We start from the raw sequence: 16,266 nt of genomic DNA, 5'->3' as shown, positions 1-16,266 counted from the left end.
TGCATGTCTATATATGATTTTTTAATTGAAGTGTATACCATACTTACAGTAAATTGCTGCCTATTTGTGTTAAAAATGAGATGACAGAAAAGTTGTCAGGACTTCTGTGCACATAGGCAGGACTGTTGACTAGCAGGTTTCTGCTTTAGGGCAGGGAGTTGATCTTTACTTGGAAGTCCTCTTGAAGAGCTTCTCTGTGGTCTTAGAGGGCAGATTGGTTCTAGCTTGGTTGCAGCCTTCCAGTAGGTATTAAGGGCTACAACTTACAATGCACTGCTTCATCAGTCACCAAGCCTCTGTTGTTTTTCCTCATTCAGAAGTTTGTTGCAATTAATGATGGCTTCTGTGCACAACGATACTGTGGATTCAGAGCTCCATATTTGTTCTTACTACTTGACTATGTGCAATTCTGCTTTTTTTTTTCTTTTGACATTTTATTTAATTAATTATTTATTTATTGGCTGCATTGGGTCTTCATTGCCGCGCGTGGGCTTTCTCTAGTCGCAGTGAGTGGGGGCTACTCTTCGTTGAGGTGCATGGGGGCTTCTCATTTCGGTGGTTTCTCTTGTGGCAGAGCACGGCCTCTAGGTGCACGGGCCTCAGTAGTTGTGGCTTGTGGGCTCTAGAGCACAGGCTCAGTAGTTGTGGTGCACAGGCTTATTTGCTTCGCCGTATGTGGGATCTTCCTGGACCAGGGCTCCAACCCGTGTCCCCTGCATTGGCAGGCGGATTCTTAACCACTGCACCACCAGGGAAGTCCCTACGGTTCTACTTTGAGTCAGATTGGGCCATATGATTTCACAAGGATAGTTACTAAAATAATTTGTACGGTATGACCAGTGCTTCACAGGAACAGAAGGAAACAGATGCTGTGTCAGAGAAGTGTCTCTGAAAGCCAAATTCCTAATTGGTCTTCCTTGTTTTTATTTACTGAATGCTGCTTCATATGGTTACCACTGATAAATCGTTTAGTAGACTAGTTGTTATAGCAAGAAGTCAATTAATCCTGGTTTCTACTTCTGGTTCTGCCAGCTCAGTTGCTTCACATACTTAATATATACTTCTGATGCTCAATTTGAGAAATGGGAAAATCTGTTTATTGGATCTTGATGTGTTACATCTTTTTTGTTTTTACTCCCACACTTCTTAATTTACCACCACTACTTAACTTTTTTCTTTTTCTTTTCTCATTGTGGAATAGCCACCTGCTTATGGTATTAATGCAGACAATTTTCAGAGCTATTTTGGTAGCAGAAGAGTCATTTTGTGCTTTTCACTGCCAGAATGTCATTGTCTTACTAACCTCTCTGACAGTGCTCTTGCAAAGAGTCTCATTCCAAAGTTAAAGAGATTTTTCTATCCCTGGAATTACTAGAAAGTGTTCTCAAAGCATCTAGATTCCTAGCAGCTGTTAGTACCGTCTATTGTGACTAAATGGAAAAGTTATCCATCATCTTCTGGAAGAGATGAACTTCTGGTGGCTCTCACTTCTTCCTTTGATTCAGGGTGCCCTGGTGGGAATATGAGTGTGTGAGGAATGAACTTCCTTTGGAAGCTTAAGATCAGCCTTCAAGAATCCTGCCTTTTAGATAGTGTTCTCTTATTTCCAGTTACCTGGATTTGCCTAAGAACTTTTCTTAGAACTGGTTAAATCATGAAAGTTATTAGTTGGAAAGAGTTGCCTAGTCCAGACACAGTTATTGGGGCAGGAGAGGCAGTGATTGCCTGTTTTTACCTAACCTATCCATGGGACAAGGGCAAGAACCAGCGAGGGAATTGTAATAGCCTTTCTCTGTAGCTTCCAGACTGAGCTGCTGCTGTTCTCTCAGGGCACCTGACCCTTTTTTAATGTGTAGTTGGTTTCAAAGATATGACAGATGAGAAAAAAAGAATTTTAGTTTAGTGCTTAGCTAAGATAACAGGGCCTATTGTAAAATTTGGGTGTTAAGAGTTGGAGTTGTTTTTTAGCATGACTGTAAGTACAGGTGTTTCCTTGTTGCTTTAAGTACCCTGAGGTGAAAAAAATGTATAATTTTATCATATTAAGTTGGTTAGGTTAAAGATTAAGCATAAGCCATTGAGTCAATAAATAACACTGAAAAAGCAATTTCATGGTACTGTTTTTTCAGTAACTTTTGCCTGTTCTTTTTTGTTTGGTTGTTTTTTTTAATAGATTTTACTCTCCACCCCACCTCCAGCTTTATTGAGGTATGATTGACAGATTTAAAGCTGTATATATTACAGCGTATACCTGTTTCTTTAAGGAGGAAATAAACCCCTGCCCTCCTTTTCTTACAGATAAAATGATTTTGTTTGCGAGATTTATTTATATGTTTGGTTTTGTTTGAGAGAGATTAAGTCACTAAGTTAAGGTATTCCTCACTTCCCACTCTTCTGTTCTTTGGTGTTTACCATTTCTCATTTTTGTAGCTCAAGATAAGGTACTGACTTACGTCTTACGCAAACAAAAAGCATATGTATTTACTACATAAAATCATAAAAAAAAGACAAGTTAAAAGTAGAACACTCTGCTTTCTCCTACCCCTGTTCTACCCTTCCAGAGATGATGTGGACATGATTTTAAGTCTTTGTTTACATAGTCCTCCATAAACAGGTGTGTTTTTACAAAAACGAGATCATTCTACAAATGCTATTTACTTATGTTTTGTAGTCTGCTTCTTTTGCTTATTATACATGGACATTTTCCCATGTTGCTGATAATATTTTACATCATTTTTAGTGGTTTGTAGACATACTGTGTGATTGCTTCATAATTATTTAGCCTTTCCCTTCCTGTATGGACCTTAAAGTTGTTTCTGCTCTTTTTCCAAATAATGGTTATAAGGAGGATCCTTGTAGCTAAATCTTTGATCTCTAGTTGAGGTGACATTTTTTTCATTACGCTTAGCCATTTGGAATTGCTTTTTCATGGCATGTGTATCTTTTTTCAATGTGTTATCTTTTCCACATTGATTTTTTAAAGTTTTTTTTATAATTAAAGGTACTAGTTCATTTAATACCCCTTCATTTCATTAATAGTTATTTTCCCAATTATTTTCCTTTTGATTTCATTTGACTTCTTGATGCATAGGAGTTCGCATTTCCTTATGTAGTGAGTTCTATCCATTTTCTCTCAATGGTATCTTTTTTAAAAAAATAATAAATTTATTTATTTATTTATTTTGGGCTGCACTGGGTCTTCGTTGCTGTGTGTGGGCTTTCTCTAGTTGCGGAGAGCGGGGGCAACTCTTCGTCGCGGTGCGCGGGCTTCTTCTTGTGGTGGCTTCTCTTGTTGCGGAGCATAGGCTCTAGGTGCTCGCTCGGGCTTCAGTAGTTGTGGCATGCAGGCTCAGTAGTTTTGGCTCGTGGGCTCTAGAGCACAGGCTCAGTAGTTATGGTCATGGGCTTAGTTGCTCTGTGGCATGTGGTATCTTCCTGGACCAGGGCTCAAACCCGTGTCCGCTGCATTGGCAGGCGGATTCTTAACCACTGAGCCACCAGGGAAGTCCCTCTCCCAATGATATCTTTAGTGGACCACCTAGAAAATTGTGCTTCACTTCAAAGTTATATAAAATTCACTTTTATTTTCTACTTTAATGGCAATGGTTTGGTTAAAGATAAGAGTGTGGGGATCAAACACCAGAACAATTCATCCTTTCCTTACTGTTATGAAATGTTGCCTTTATCATATACTAGATTTTATATGTCTATGCCTTTCTCTGTTTCTGCACTTACTTTGTATATACAATGATTGGATATTTACTTTTGTTCCTCTGCCATACTGCTTTAATGGTGTTTTTAAAATTTAATCAAAAGCAATATAGGTGAGATGACAATTTGCTTGAAAATTACTATCCTAGACTTAATTGTTTTTGAATATTGATGCATCATGGGAGATGACCTTTTGTTTATCTTTATTATAATAATGAAACTGAGGGTTCAGTAAATGTTAGCTTTCTATCAAGCCTTATGCTGAGTACTTTATTTGTACTATCTAATTTGATAATTTAACCCTTACATGCTTTATAATTTATCATAACTTTTATATTTAAAATTTCCCAACTGTTTTGCTGTTGTAATAACAGCACAGGAAATAACTAGTTGAAAATGAATAAAATAGAATTCAAAAATGGGAAAACTACAATAATAAAAGAGAACAGAATCATCATATATATGACCTCATATAAATAACCTCAAGATGCAATTTTGTTTTTGTTTTATTGCTTGGAATGGTTTAAATTATAATACCTTTAAAAGATTTTATTACAGAAATTTTTAGGTATACACTAAGGTAAAATTGATTAATGAGCTCTCATATACCCACCATCCATCTTGAACAAATATCAACACATTGCTGTTCCCATTTGATCTTCTCCCTCTCCCTCCCCCTTCAAGGGAGTGGGTTACTGTTACATTTTAATGCAGATCTCAGATATGATCTTATTAGAGTAGTCCAATGTGTATATCTAATAGATAGGTCCTCTAAAAAAAAAATTGTCATGATATCGTTACCGTACTCAACAAACAGTAACTCTTAATCTCATTAAATACCTAGTCCATGTTCAGTTTTCCCTAATTGTGTCTAAATGTCTTCTTACAGTTGCCTTGTTCAAATCAAAATCTAAACGAGAGCTAGCTATACATTGCATTTGGTTAATATGTCTCTTAAGTCTTTACTTATTTATTTGGGTGCCATTTGTTGAAAGGACTAGATCATTAGGCTTGTAGAATTTTGCAGAGTCTAGATTTGGCTGATAGTATTTTAGTGATGTTGTTTATCTCATTCCTTCATCCCCTTTAGAAAATTAAATCCAGAGGCTTGGTAATATTCATATTCAGTGTTTTAGGCAAGAATACCTCTTAGATGCTGCTGTGAATTTCCTATTGCATCTTATCAGGAGGCATATAATGGAATGACCCATCATAATACATTGTAATATATGATAAATCAGTCCTTGGTTTTTAGGATCTCTCTTCTGGAACCTTCTTTTAAAAACTATGACTTATTGTTTCAATACATTAGTTTTGTCACTTGTATTCTTCCATATTCCCTTCATTAATGAAAGACTAATAGATTAAATTCTATTTTATAGATGAGCCATAGGCTGTGGAAAGTTGCAGTTTACCTAAGGCCATAGACTTGCAGTTATATAGCCCAGAAGATGGCAAATTTTTCTTAAGAGTTTTTTGAGTCACAGATAACTTTGAAAATATAATGAAAACTGTAAACCTTTTCCCAGGAAAATATGCTTGTGTGCACAAATGAAATTTGGCAGTTTCATTTCAAGAGGTTTAAAGATGCCTTCTGTCTGTGCTCATTCATGAACTGCAGATAAAGACCTCTTCGCTTGGCTTATTCTTTCATTCTTATTCTTTCCTTCTACCTTGACTTATGCTTTCTTCTCATTTCTGTCATCCTGGCTATCCAAGATGATTTTTTTCACTTGAACTGTTTCTTGTAATGAGTAAAATTTGGAGTATATCTAGAACTTCTGTATATCTCCATCAGATAACCCAGCCTCTAGTATAGTGTGGTCAAATTAAGTGCCTCATCTTTTAGTCTAGTTTAGTTGATATACCTGAATGTTCCAAAAAATATTTTTTATGTTGAGGTTGTGTTATTGGATAGATCATCTGACTTCTCATTATGTTCCTCTTTGCAGCAATCTGCAGAGCGCTGTGTAAGCACATTGCTTGTCTCATCCAAACCAAAGTAAATTATGTGGTCCAAGAGGCGATTGTTATATCTTCCGCAAATACCCCAACAAGTACGTCCAGATACTTCTGCCCCTCTTCCTCAGATCATTTAGGAGATGTTTAAGTAAGGCACTTTGAGGTTGGCTAGGTAAGAATTAGTCTTTGTAAAGTAACTGGTCATAATTGAATACCTTATTAAAAATCAGAAACATATAAGTTGGTTAGCACAAGGGTTAAAATCTGATTTTTCACTCTGCTTTATCACTTTTAGAAGAATTGAAGCTCTGTCTGAATATGCATTGTCAATTGGCATATATTAAAGTTAGCCAGATTCTTTGGTGATGAAGGATACCCATATATTCCACGTTGTCTGGGCATAATCCATTTTATGCCTCTTACCAGGCATAATTAATAATTGTGCCCCCTTTCACTCTCAGAAACGTCTCAGTTTGAATAATAAATCATATGGTCACCTTATTGTAAAAGCCAGGGAGGTGACAGCTTCACTATTCACTTAGTATGTTACCTAGTACTTGTAGAAAATTATAGAACACGCAACAATGAACTGTGAGAGTTTCAGGCCTTTTCTGAAGTATTGTAGCTGCTTCCATTAAGATATACAAAATCTACATTTTCACTCCACAAAAATTTTCACATTGAGGCCTCTTAGTTATGAAACAAAAATACTTTTTCAGATTTGCTTTTGAAGGCAAACAATTAAGGAATCTGAAAGAGTGAAATAAGAGCAGATCTTATAAGCATCCTAAATCTCATTTTACCTTATAATCATAGAGATGAACTGTGCTAAGGCTTCTGATTATCGTTAAAGATAATGTGAAACGAAGTGACTTACAGTTAGTTAGCTTAGTGGTGGACTCAGAATTAGAAGAAATATTTTAATAAGGTAGTGGTTTTTTAAGCATTATATATATATATATTTTAATTCGAGAAATGGTATTTTTAGAAAAAGGATCATATACTTTTACCACTCTCCCAGGAAAGAGGAGGGTTGGGTTTCTAAACTTCTTGATTAAGTGGGGAGGTGTATATCTTAATATGCTTGGTAAAGAAATGTGTCCATTTCTGGTTTGTATTACTGAGGGATTATGATAGTTTAATTTTAAGAAAGCATTATCGAGAACCTGGTTTAATCAGTGGAAATAGGGCAAACAATTAAGTGTATTATTCAGTTATCCATATCTCATTTATTATACAATTTCATTCTGATATTTAAAACTACATTAGCCGGGCTTCCCTGGTGGCGCAGTGGTTGAGAGTCCGCCTGCCGATGCAGGGGACACGGGTTTGTGCCCCGGTCCGGGAAGATCCCACATGCCCTGCAACGGCAGAGGCCCGCATACCGCAAAAAAAAAAAAAACAAAAAAAACACATTAGCCAAGGAGGTGGATTTAACATGGTAAAGAATGAGAGCTATAGACCTGTAAAAATAAATACTTGAATTGCTTATTTCTTTAGAAAAACAGGTCATTAGTGTGGGTGCCTTGGGAGGAAAGAACATAAAGATCTCTATAGAAAGCAGAGATAGGTGGATAAGAGACAAAATTACTGTTTCTGGATGCTATTGTTGTCTTACTCCATTTTCCTAATAGTAAAGTGGAATTTCTGTTCCTCTACGATGAAGGTAAAATGAAGTAATAGGAAAATTCTCTGATCTAGTGTGAGAAATGTAAGGTAGTGGTATTATCTTAAACCATAGGTTAGTTTTTCCTTGTGAAAAGAATATCTGATAAGCTTTTATAAAGATTTATGGTCTAGTTATTAAAACATAATTGAAGGAAAATTGAAGACGTTTATAATTTTCTGGCTTTAAAGCCTGTACATTCTCTTGGCTAAAAGTCTTTGTAGTTTGGTGGTGGTTTAGGGTACCTTGTCCATGGTTTTTTGCTTTTTAGGCTTCATTGTTAAATACACTTCTCAGTTTTGCCTTCAGTAACCATAGTCCATTTTGTTATATCAGATATGAAAGTATCATTGCCACTTTGTGTGAGAACTTAGACTCACTGGATGAGCCAGATGCTCCAGCAGCTATGAGTTGGATTGTGGGAGAATATGCTGAAAGAATTGACAATGCAGATGAGTTACTAGAGAGCTTCCTGGAAGGTTTTCATGATGAAAGCACCCAGGTAAGTTCCCATCTATATCTTAATGTATTATATGTTTTGGGGACGATTTCAGGAAAGGTAAAGGTTAGGCAGTTTCATGTGTGCGAATTTATATACACATATAGTATGTTCATTTTTCTCCCAAAAAGGGGTGACCTTTTTCAGTTGTGCTAACTTCTGTTGGAACAAGCCTGCCTAATTTAGACAGTGGTTCTCAAACTTTAATGAGCCTTAGAAGCACCTAAGCACTGGTGTTTAACCTGTGTTAAAGGACAGGTTGCTGGGCCCCACCCCTAGAGTTTCTGAGTCAGTAGGTCTGAGATGGGCCTAAGCATGTTCATTTCTTACAAGGTTGAGGGTGGTGATGCTATTGCTGCTGCTGGTCCAGAACCACACTTTGACAACTACTGACTTAGAGCAGTAGTTATTACTTTTTAATTTTCTGTCACCTAAAGATGATTACCCATTGCTGTTAGTAATGGTTGTGGCTCAGTTGCAGCTGGGGTTTCTGTCTGGGGTGAAGGCTGGCATGTGCAGTTTGAAAAGATTCTTTGTGGATGGTTAGACTCCTTCCCATCTTCTGTCTGTCTTCTACCGAAACTGAGAGACCTTCGAGTCAAAGGCCCAGAGAAGCAGATAAATTATTCTTTTTCCCCGGCATTTGTACTCACTGCAAATTGAAGTTCATGTGTGTAATCTATCATAGTAATTTTAATAGGCCCTACAAGGAACATATACCAGCCAGTAGTTTCATGGTTCGGCAGGCAACTTTTTTTTTTTAAATTATTATTTTTAAAATTTTATTCTTTTTTTTGTTTTGTTTTTAATAGATTTGTTTCATTTATTTATTTATTTATTTTTGGCTGCATTGGGTCTTCCATTGCTGTGCGCAGGCTTTCTCTAGTTGCCGCGAGCGGGGCCACTCTTCATTGCAGTGCGAGGGCTTCTCATTGTGGTGGCTTCTCTTGTTGCGGAGCACAGACTCTAGGCGCGCAGGCTTCTGTTGTTGTGGTGCATGGGCTTAGTTGCTCTGCGGCACGTGGGATCTTCCTGGACCAGGGCTCAAACCCGTGTCCCCTGCATTGGCAGGTGGATTCTTAACCACTGCGCCACCAGGGAAGCCCTAGCATGCCACTCTTAATTGGTTGTGATCTGGCATAATTCTGCTGTCTTGGCTCTTGCCTCAGTATGATAAATGATTCCCTAATTCCCTGGAAGTTGTAGCTTTTGGTGGAAGTAAATAATAAAGGATTTGGTCAGGAACCAGCTTTATTGCCATCAGTATGTTAGCATGTAGTTTAAGAAATACAGGTGATTATCTGGGCCAGAAACAAACCGGCAGTTTTTGATGCCAAAAAATGCAATTTGGAGATAGGAGGCTAGTGAGTTTTCAGTTGATGAAAACCTTTGACTGCTATTGTGGATATTGGCTGAGTTTTAACCTTTGTTTCTTAATCAAAATCAGAAAGACCTCATAGTAAGTCATATTTGGGAAAATATCACTTTGGAATTCATGGTGTGGAATAATGCAAATGCCTTTCACTTTACCTATTAAATTACATTTGCTTAGGTACAGCTCACTCTGCTTACTGCCATAGTGAAGCTGTTTCTCAAGAAACCATCAGAAACGCAGGAGCTGGTACAGCAGGTCTTGAGTTTGGCAACACAGGTAAGAAGTCTGAAAAAAGCATGAAGTTGATTTGTTTTAAATTCTAGGAAATTGTGAAACTTCTTTCAAGAAGGTTCATTTGCAGAGATTTTAAACGGAAGGAGTGCAGTCTTTAGATTCTGTTAAAAAAATAAAAACAGTGCCTCTTTTACATATTCTGCTGAATTAGAACTGGTTGTATGGCTTCTAAATGAATTGACTGACTCCAGTTTTAATGATAATTCATGAAAATTGAACTTAGACTCTTTAGTGTTAATGAAGGACATGACTTTGTGAAAATGACATTGAGTCTCACAGTATCTCCTTCTGGGGGACTTAATTTCAGCTTTCAAATGAAAGTACCCTGTAGAGATGGTAAATGCTTTGACAAATATCTCGTGTGCTGTTCTACCTTCTAGATAAGTTGCCTTTCTCTTTAAGTAATTTTAAAGTGCTAATGCTGCTTCCTTAATTATTTAGTATTTTTGGTCCTTTTAGGGAGGGTTCTGATTTCAGGAATGTGGCAACCAGCTGGATACACAGAAATCAAAGTAATTACTTTTTCTGACGTAACTAGTATAATGATCAGTCCATCATGATCCAGTAATGTTCTTAATTGAATTTGAGAACAGGCTGGCTTTAGCAGGTTGTCAAGAGTTATGATGTATGTTTATACATGGAATCTGATTCAGATATTCAATTTATCATTTTCCTCTTTCGTCTCTTTATAGTTGTATATTAACAGCATTTGATCTCTTTTATAGTTCTTTAACCTAGTTCTGAGCTGTCATCTTTCCTTTTTTTTTTTTTTTGCTCTGGGGAGCTTTATTTCATATCAATAATGAACACAATTGGAGGACTAAATATGGTAAATCCTGTAATTAATTAGTACGCTTGGGGTGTGCACTTAGTACACTTCTTGAAACCCAGTTCCAAACTGAGACCATAAATGTGAACCTTGCATAGTTGCCAATACATCATCTGTTAAGTGGTCAAAGCGCATCATTTGGTACATGATAAATGCAAAGTTCTTTCCTCTGACAGTATTTAATTTTAGAAATGCCAGGAATCCATTTTAAGGAAAAGAAGTTCGACGGGCAGATGAGGCATTTGAATATTTAATGGAATAGTATAAAGCAGACAACATTATTAAATAAGTTGTTTATAGGATATGTTATACAACTCTGAAAAAAATATAGCCAAGGAAACTGCTAGAGTCAAAGGCTACTTTCTGACACTTGATTCAAGTACAGATGTTTTACAATCAATGAACTCAAATGTGAAGAAGACCTGAACTAAAAATTAAGATAATTGTCGTGTCTGATTACTGATGCACGTAAACATTACTGAGAATTATCGCTTGATTATCTTTTAAGGAGCAGCTGACCAACAGTAGTTGAGTTAAAGGATGTCAGAAAATTCACTTCACAGAAAATAGAGGTGTCCCACTCCACCCCTTGTACCTCTCAGTTTTCTCCGTTTCTCCAACAAATTATGAATGAACTTTTTAATGTGCTATTTCCCCAAGTCTCTAAACCTTCACTTGACCCCATTATGGTTAGTGTGAAGAAGCATCCATATGAGTATGTGGAGTCAAGGGCAGGCCATGGCTCACCATCTGTCCATGAAAAGTGGACTGGGAGGTTGTCCATCACTGATGAGGCATGTCTTGGCACTAAGAGCAGAAATTGGTCATCTTCTGAATCAAAGTAGTTTAGGTTAGACGTTAATTTTCACGTTAGTGTTTAATAGGTCATCTACAGGGGGCCATTTTGAATAGAAATTGCCCCTTCTTAATAATGTAGTGCTTATTACAGACTCTGTAGGGTGATTGCCATTAAATTAGCCATGTATTTGACTTCATCTTAGGGCCTTGAAGTTCATTTCTGTCTCTTGCTACAGGCCCTGGAGCCTCTCTCCTTTGTATGAAAGAAAGAGCTCTGTATAAATTAACCAGATTCAAAGAAGTCTTGTGTTTATTCTAGACGGTAATATAGTAAACTTGACTTTAATGAGGCCTATGTACTAACGCTTCAGAAAACTCCCTAAACACAGATAAATACATATTTATACAGTCTCTTAGCTTTCTCAGAAATCTCATTTTCTTCAAGAATCATGGGATTTCTGTTTATTAAAGTATCTCAAGTTTTAACTCTCCCCTGACGGTCACATTTCAAAGCATCAGCAATATCTGGCTCTCCATGAAAGTTACCACAAGAAGTAGAAAATAACGAAAGAGAAAATGTAGGCCACTTGACATTCATCCACATTGGAAAACAGATACACCTTTCCTGTTATTAATTTTACATCTTTTAAAATTTGTTAGAGCTCTTTGAAGTGTTTTTTCTAAAACTTCCTTTTGCCTGAAGCAAAGCAATTTCCATAACCATCAAGGCAATGGTTATTTAATATTATCTATATTGGGCATTCTAGATTTCCTAGTCTAGACCCTTTATTACCCATTTGTATCTCTGTTAAGATGGAGTTAGAACAATTTTCTAAAAAGAATTTTGGCTTTGCTCCTTCTCTACTCACTTTTTAAATTTAATTATTTATTTATTTACTTTTGGCTGCACATGGGCTTTTTCTAGTTGCAGCGAGTAGGGGCTACTCTTCGTTGTAGTGCGCAGGCTTCTCATTGCAGTGGCTTCTCTTGTTGCGGAGCCCGGGCTTCAGTAGTTGTGGCACACGGGCTTAGTTGCTCCGTGGCATGTGGGATTTTCCCAGACCAGGGCTCAAACCTGTGTCCCCTGCATTGGCAGGCAGATTCTAACCACTGTGCCACCAGGGAAATCCTGTCTACTCACTTCTGAATAGATAAGGCTACCCTCATAATCAAGTGAGTGTCTTTGGTAGATTCTATTGTATTCACAAGTTCTGAACCCTGCCTTCACCTCCATTGTCTCCTAAGGCCTCTGTATCTGTATTTAACAGGCAGCATAGGAGAGCTGTGTTTTAGGTTCTTGTCAGAGTTCAAACTCACTCTTATTACAGTATTTGCCTGAGATAAAGTGTTTAGGGAGGATTCCCTATGTTCTTATATATGTTGAAATTTACCACTGAATCAAGCCAGATTAGTAGAGAGCTGGGGGATCTAGACTGCATTGTATTTGACCCTTATTAGAATTGTTTTTACTGAATTACACTAATATCATCATCCTGTAGTAAGGGTTGTCATGAGAAACTATCCTCTTTAGATCTGTTATCAAAGTATTTATTCCATTATATATTTTTTTCTCTATGAAACCCCATAAAAAAATTCCTAACCAGTTTTGGATTCTCTTATGCATTAGTGTGTAATTAACTGCCCCTCTGAATGGCTTATCTGACTAGACTTGTTTTTCATATCATATGTTTGAAACCTTAGAATCAAATTTAAGGATCTCCTGTAGAAAATGTGTGGGTCATCGTGGCTTGCATTTTTCTGCCTTTGCTTCTAATTTATGTTCTCTAGCTTTAGATGTATTTTTATAAGCTTTGCTAAATCCTTTTCTAGAACAGGGCAGGGTATAAATAAACCATCAGACCTTCCTAATTCTAGATTTTCTGTACAAGGACTAGTAGAGAATCTTAGTAACAACAGTCATCTGTATAGTGCTTACTATGTGCCAGGCTTTCAGTAAGGGTTAATACTGTTACTCTTCCCATTTCATAGGTGAGGAAACTGAGACATAGAGAGGCCGGCCCAGTTAGTATGGGGTGGAACTGGGACTCAAACCCAAGTAGCCTGGCTCCAGAGTCTTTGCCCTTTTCTACTCTGTTAATGCTGCTTCTCAAGTCTGAAAGTTAAGAATGACTTTTGAGAATACGCATTTCCTGTCTTCCCTGCCTGAAGCATTGTTGTGCATAAGCCAGTATAAATAAGTGAACTTAGAGGTTTTAAGATTATTGTGGATGATTATTTCATATTTGGCTATAAATAATTAATAAACAGTTTCTCTAGACTTGCCTTTTCTGTCCAGTTAATGAAATCTGAGGCATTAGCATAATAGAATAAGCACATTTGTATAAGTCTTTTCCACTGGAATTTTCCTCTGGAATTTTTTTCTCAAGTTTGTGAAATAAGAACCTAATTTAATATTTATGTTACCAGCCATAAATTTTTAAGTTGAGGGCAGCATGATCTGCTGAGCTACGTTAATTTGAATTGGGTGGTGGGGTTCTATTTCTGCTACATCCACTGGTTCAGGACGTGACTGGGCAAATTTCTCTGTCATACTACTGTTCTGTCTTTATAGTAGACTTAATCCTATTGTTTATCTATGCTGAGAATTCAGTGAAGTATATGTGAAATCTTTGTGCTTCTAATTTTAAATAAAATGGTGGTATGATTAGAAATATTATGGGACTTCCCTGGTGGTGCAGTGGTTGAGAGTCCACCTGCCAATGCAGGGCACACGGGTTCGAGCCCTGGTCCGGGAGGATCCCACATGCCACGGAGCAACTAAGCCCGTGCGCCACAACTGCTGAGCCTGTGCTCTGGAGCCCGTGAGCCACAACTACTGAGCCCACGTGCCACAGCTACTGAAGCCCATGCGCCTAGAGCCCAAGCTCTGCAACAGGAGAAGCCACCACAATGAGAAGCCCACGCACCGCAACGAAGAGTAGCCCCCGCTCGCGGCAACTAGAGAAAGCCCACACACAGCAATGAAGACCCAACGACGAAGACTCAATGCACCAAAAAATAATAAATTTATAAAAACAACAACAATAAAGAAAAAAGAATAAAAGGGGAGCAGAGAACAGAAAAGACAAATAAAAAAGAAATGACAACAGTTCCAAACCTAACCATATCAATAAGTACATTAAATGTGTCTAAACACCCCAGTTAAATGACAGAGATCAACAGGTTAGGGGGAAAAATATATATATATATATATATATATATATATATATATAAAATTAGGGGAAAAGAAAACCAACCCTTGAATCCATGGGTTTATTTCAAAGATTTGTCTTTTCACTTTGATAGTTTTAGAGGAATTAGTAAAGAATACTCATAGAAGTGTCCAAACTTTAGTAATTACTATTTTTAGTACATGGAAAAGAAGTCTTCACCTTAGTTTTTCCATTTGTGAACTAGAGACCATCATCATCAAAATCACCTGTGCTGCTTGTTAAAAATAAAAGTTCCTGGGCCCCACTTCTGACATAATGAATCAGAAAGTCTGGAATCTGCACTTTCAGTGGCTTTCCTGGTGTGTTAAAATGTTGATGCACATTATAGTTTAAGAATTACTGTTTCAGAGCTTGCCTGGTAAGAATTGTTTTGGAAGCTCTCAAATTTTGGGAAATACACTATTTTCTCGAGATCCTTACAGGGGCCTATCAGACTAGCAGTACAGTAGATCCGAAACCAAATTTTCTGAGTCACCAAACACATAATGGCACCTTAAAATCATAAAAAGTTTCTATTTTCTTGTCATTAGCCTTGATTGGGCCTGATTTATCTTGGTCTCCATGTGAATTAGTGAGGCAGTGAAGGCCAGCTGATAGTAGTCCTAACAGATCACCCCTCAGGATAACTGAGTTTGGACAGTGGAGATCCTTGCCCACTCTTCACTTCTAGTCCTGGAAAATTTGCACTCATTTTCTCATTTCTCATAGGACTAAATTTTTCTGTTAAGATTTACAGTATGTATACCCTTTGATCCAGTGATTCTGTCTCCAGAAGTTTGTCCTGTTGCAGTGTTTTGAATTTGTGGGGGGACTCAAGCTATTTTCACAGAAGTATATATTTTGTGAATCCCGCCAGGAATTTTTTTTTTTTTTTTGGCCATTTGGTTAAATATGTACCAGCTATATGAGAGAAATAGTTTGAAGTAAAAAAAAAAAAATTTTTGATAAGTATATTATTAAGCTGTATTATGTAGTTTATTTTAATATGTTTAACAACTTTACTACTATATAAAGGCAAATTAAGTTTTCCCAGTTAAGTGATGTGTAGTGTTCATTGTGTAATAAAAAGCATAGTCTACAAATTTTAAATGACATGCTTTGGGGACTGAATATACAGATTAAAATTTAACTTTTAATTTAAATATCAATAAAAGCTGGACAGGGGATTGCTTTCCTGATGCAATACTTGGAGAAAGTTGTATTCTGCTCTTTTAAAAAATCAACTTGTTTATGTTTCATAATATTCACGCTTTGTTTCCAAATGAAAATCTAAGTGAGGACGTTTCAGGCTGCTATTTATAAACACTTCTTCAGGAGCAAATTAGCCCCCCTCCCAACAAGCAACAAAACAAACTCATTTAAATTGGATAGTATCACTGTTTCCTTTTTTTAACCCTGGCATTTCAAATGCTACAAACATTTTGATATGAATAATACATGTATATATGTGCATTTTTATTAGAATAATGCAACCTATGAATGTGATAAAGATTATCTTGAGGTAAAATTTACCATTTTTATACTGTATTAACTTGTATCTCAGTGTTCTTTATGCTTTTTTGTTTTTTACCAGCACTGCATTTTGAGTGCAAATTAAATAATACATGATTAAGAAAATCTATATAAAACCATCAGGGTCACTTCCGGTATTGAGCTGAATGATACGTGCCTTAAATGGCTAAATTATAAACCAGTTCATCTGCTTATGTAGAAACTCATGGGAAAAACCCTGGCCTAGTTTAAAGAAAATATTTTTGTATGTGTTTTAAATACAGAAATTGAAATGGGACTGATTGTTGCCTTTAATAACATGATACCACTGGAACAATTCATGCGTAAATGAATGCCACTATATAGACATTCTGAGAGGTGGATACCAGGATATTTATTGCCACTTTA

The 16,266-nt window shown here is 36.8% G+C and overlaps 1 protein-coding gene across 1 annotated transcript in view; it reads left to right on the top strand.

The window, feature by feature from the left end:
- The window catches only part of LOC132414550 (AP-2 complex subunit beta-like), a 79,600-nt gene that overhangs the window by 34,281 nt on the left and 29,053 nt on the right, over nucleotides 1-16,266 (top strand). Inside the window, 5 exon segments of the mRNA XM_059997198.2 lie at nucleotides 5,664-5,694; nucleotides 5,697-5,741; nucleotides 5,744-5,768; nucleotides 7,676-7,841; nucleotides 9,391-9,489. Of these exon segments, the coding sequence (XP_059853181.2) occupies nucleotides 5,664-5,694; nucleotides 5,697-5,741; nucleotides 5,744-5,768; nucleotides 7,676-7,841; nucleotides 9,391-9,489 (366 nt within the window).

This window comes from Delphinus delphis, chromosome 19 (genome assembly GCF_949987515.2).
Source record: "Delphinus delphis chromosome 19, mDelDel1.2, whole genome shotgun sequence".
Classification (NCBI taxonomy): Eukaryota; Metazoa; Chordata; class Mammalia; order Artiodactyla; family Delphinidae; genus Delphinus; species Delphinus delphis.
The sequence above is the reverse complement of the archived record's forward strand: the minus strand, read 5'-3'. Positions and strand labels throughout refer to the sequence as shown.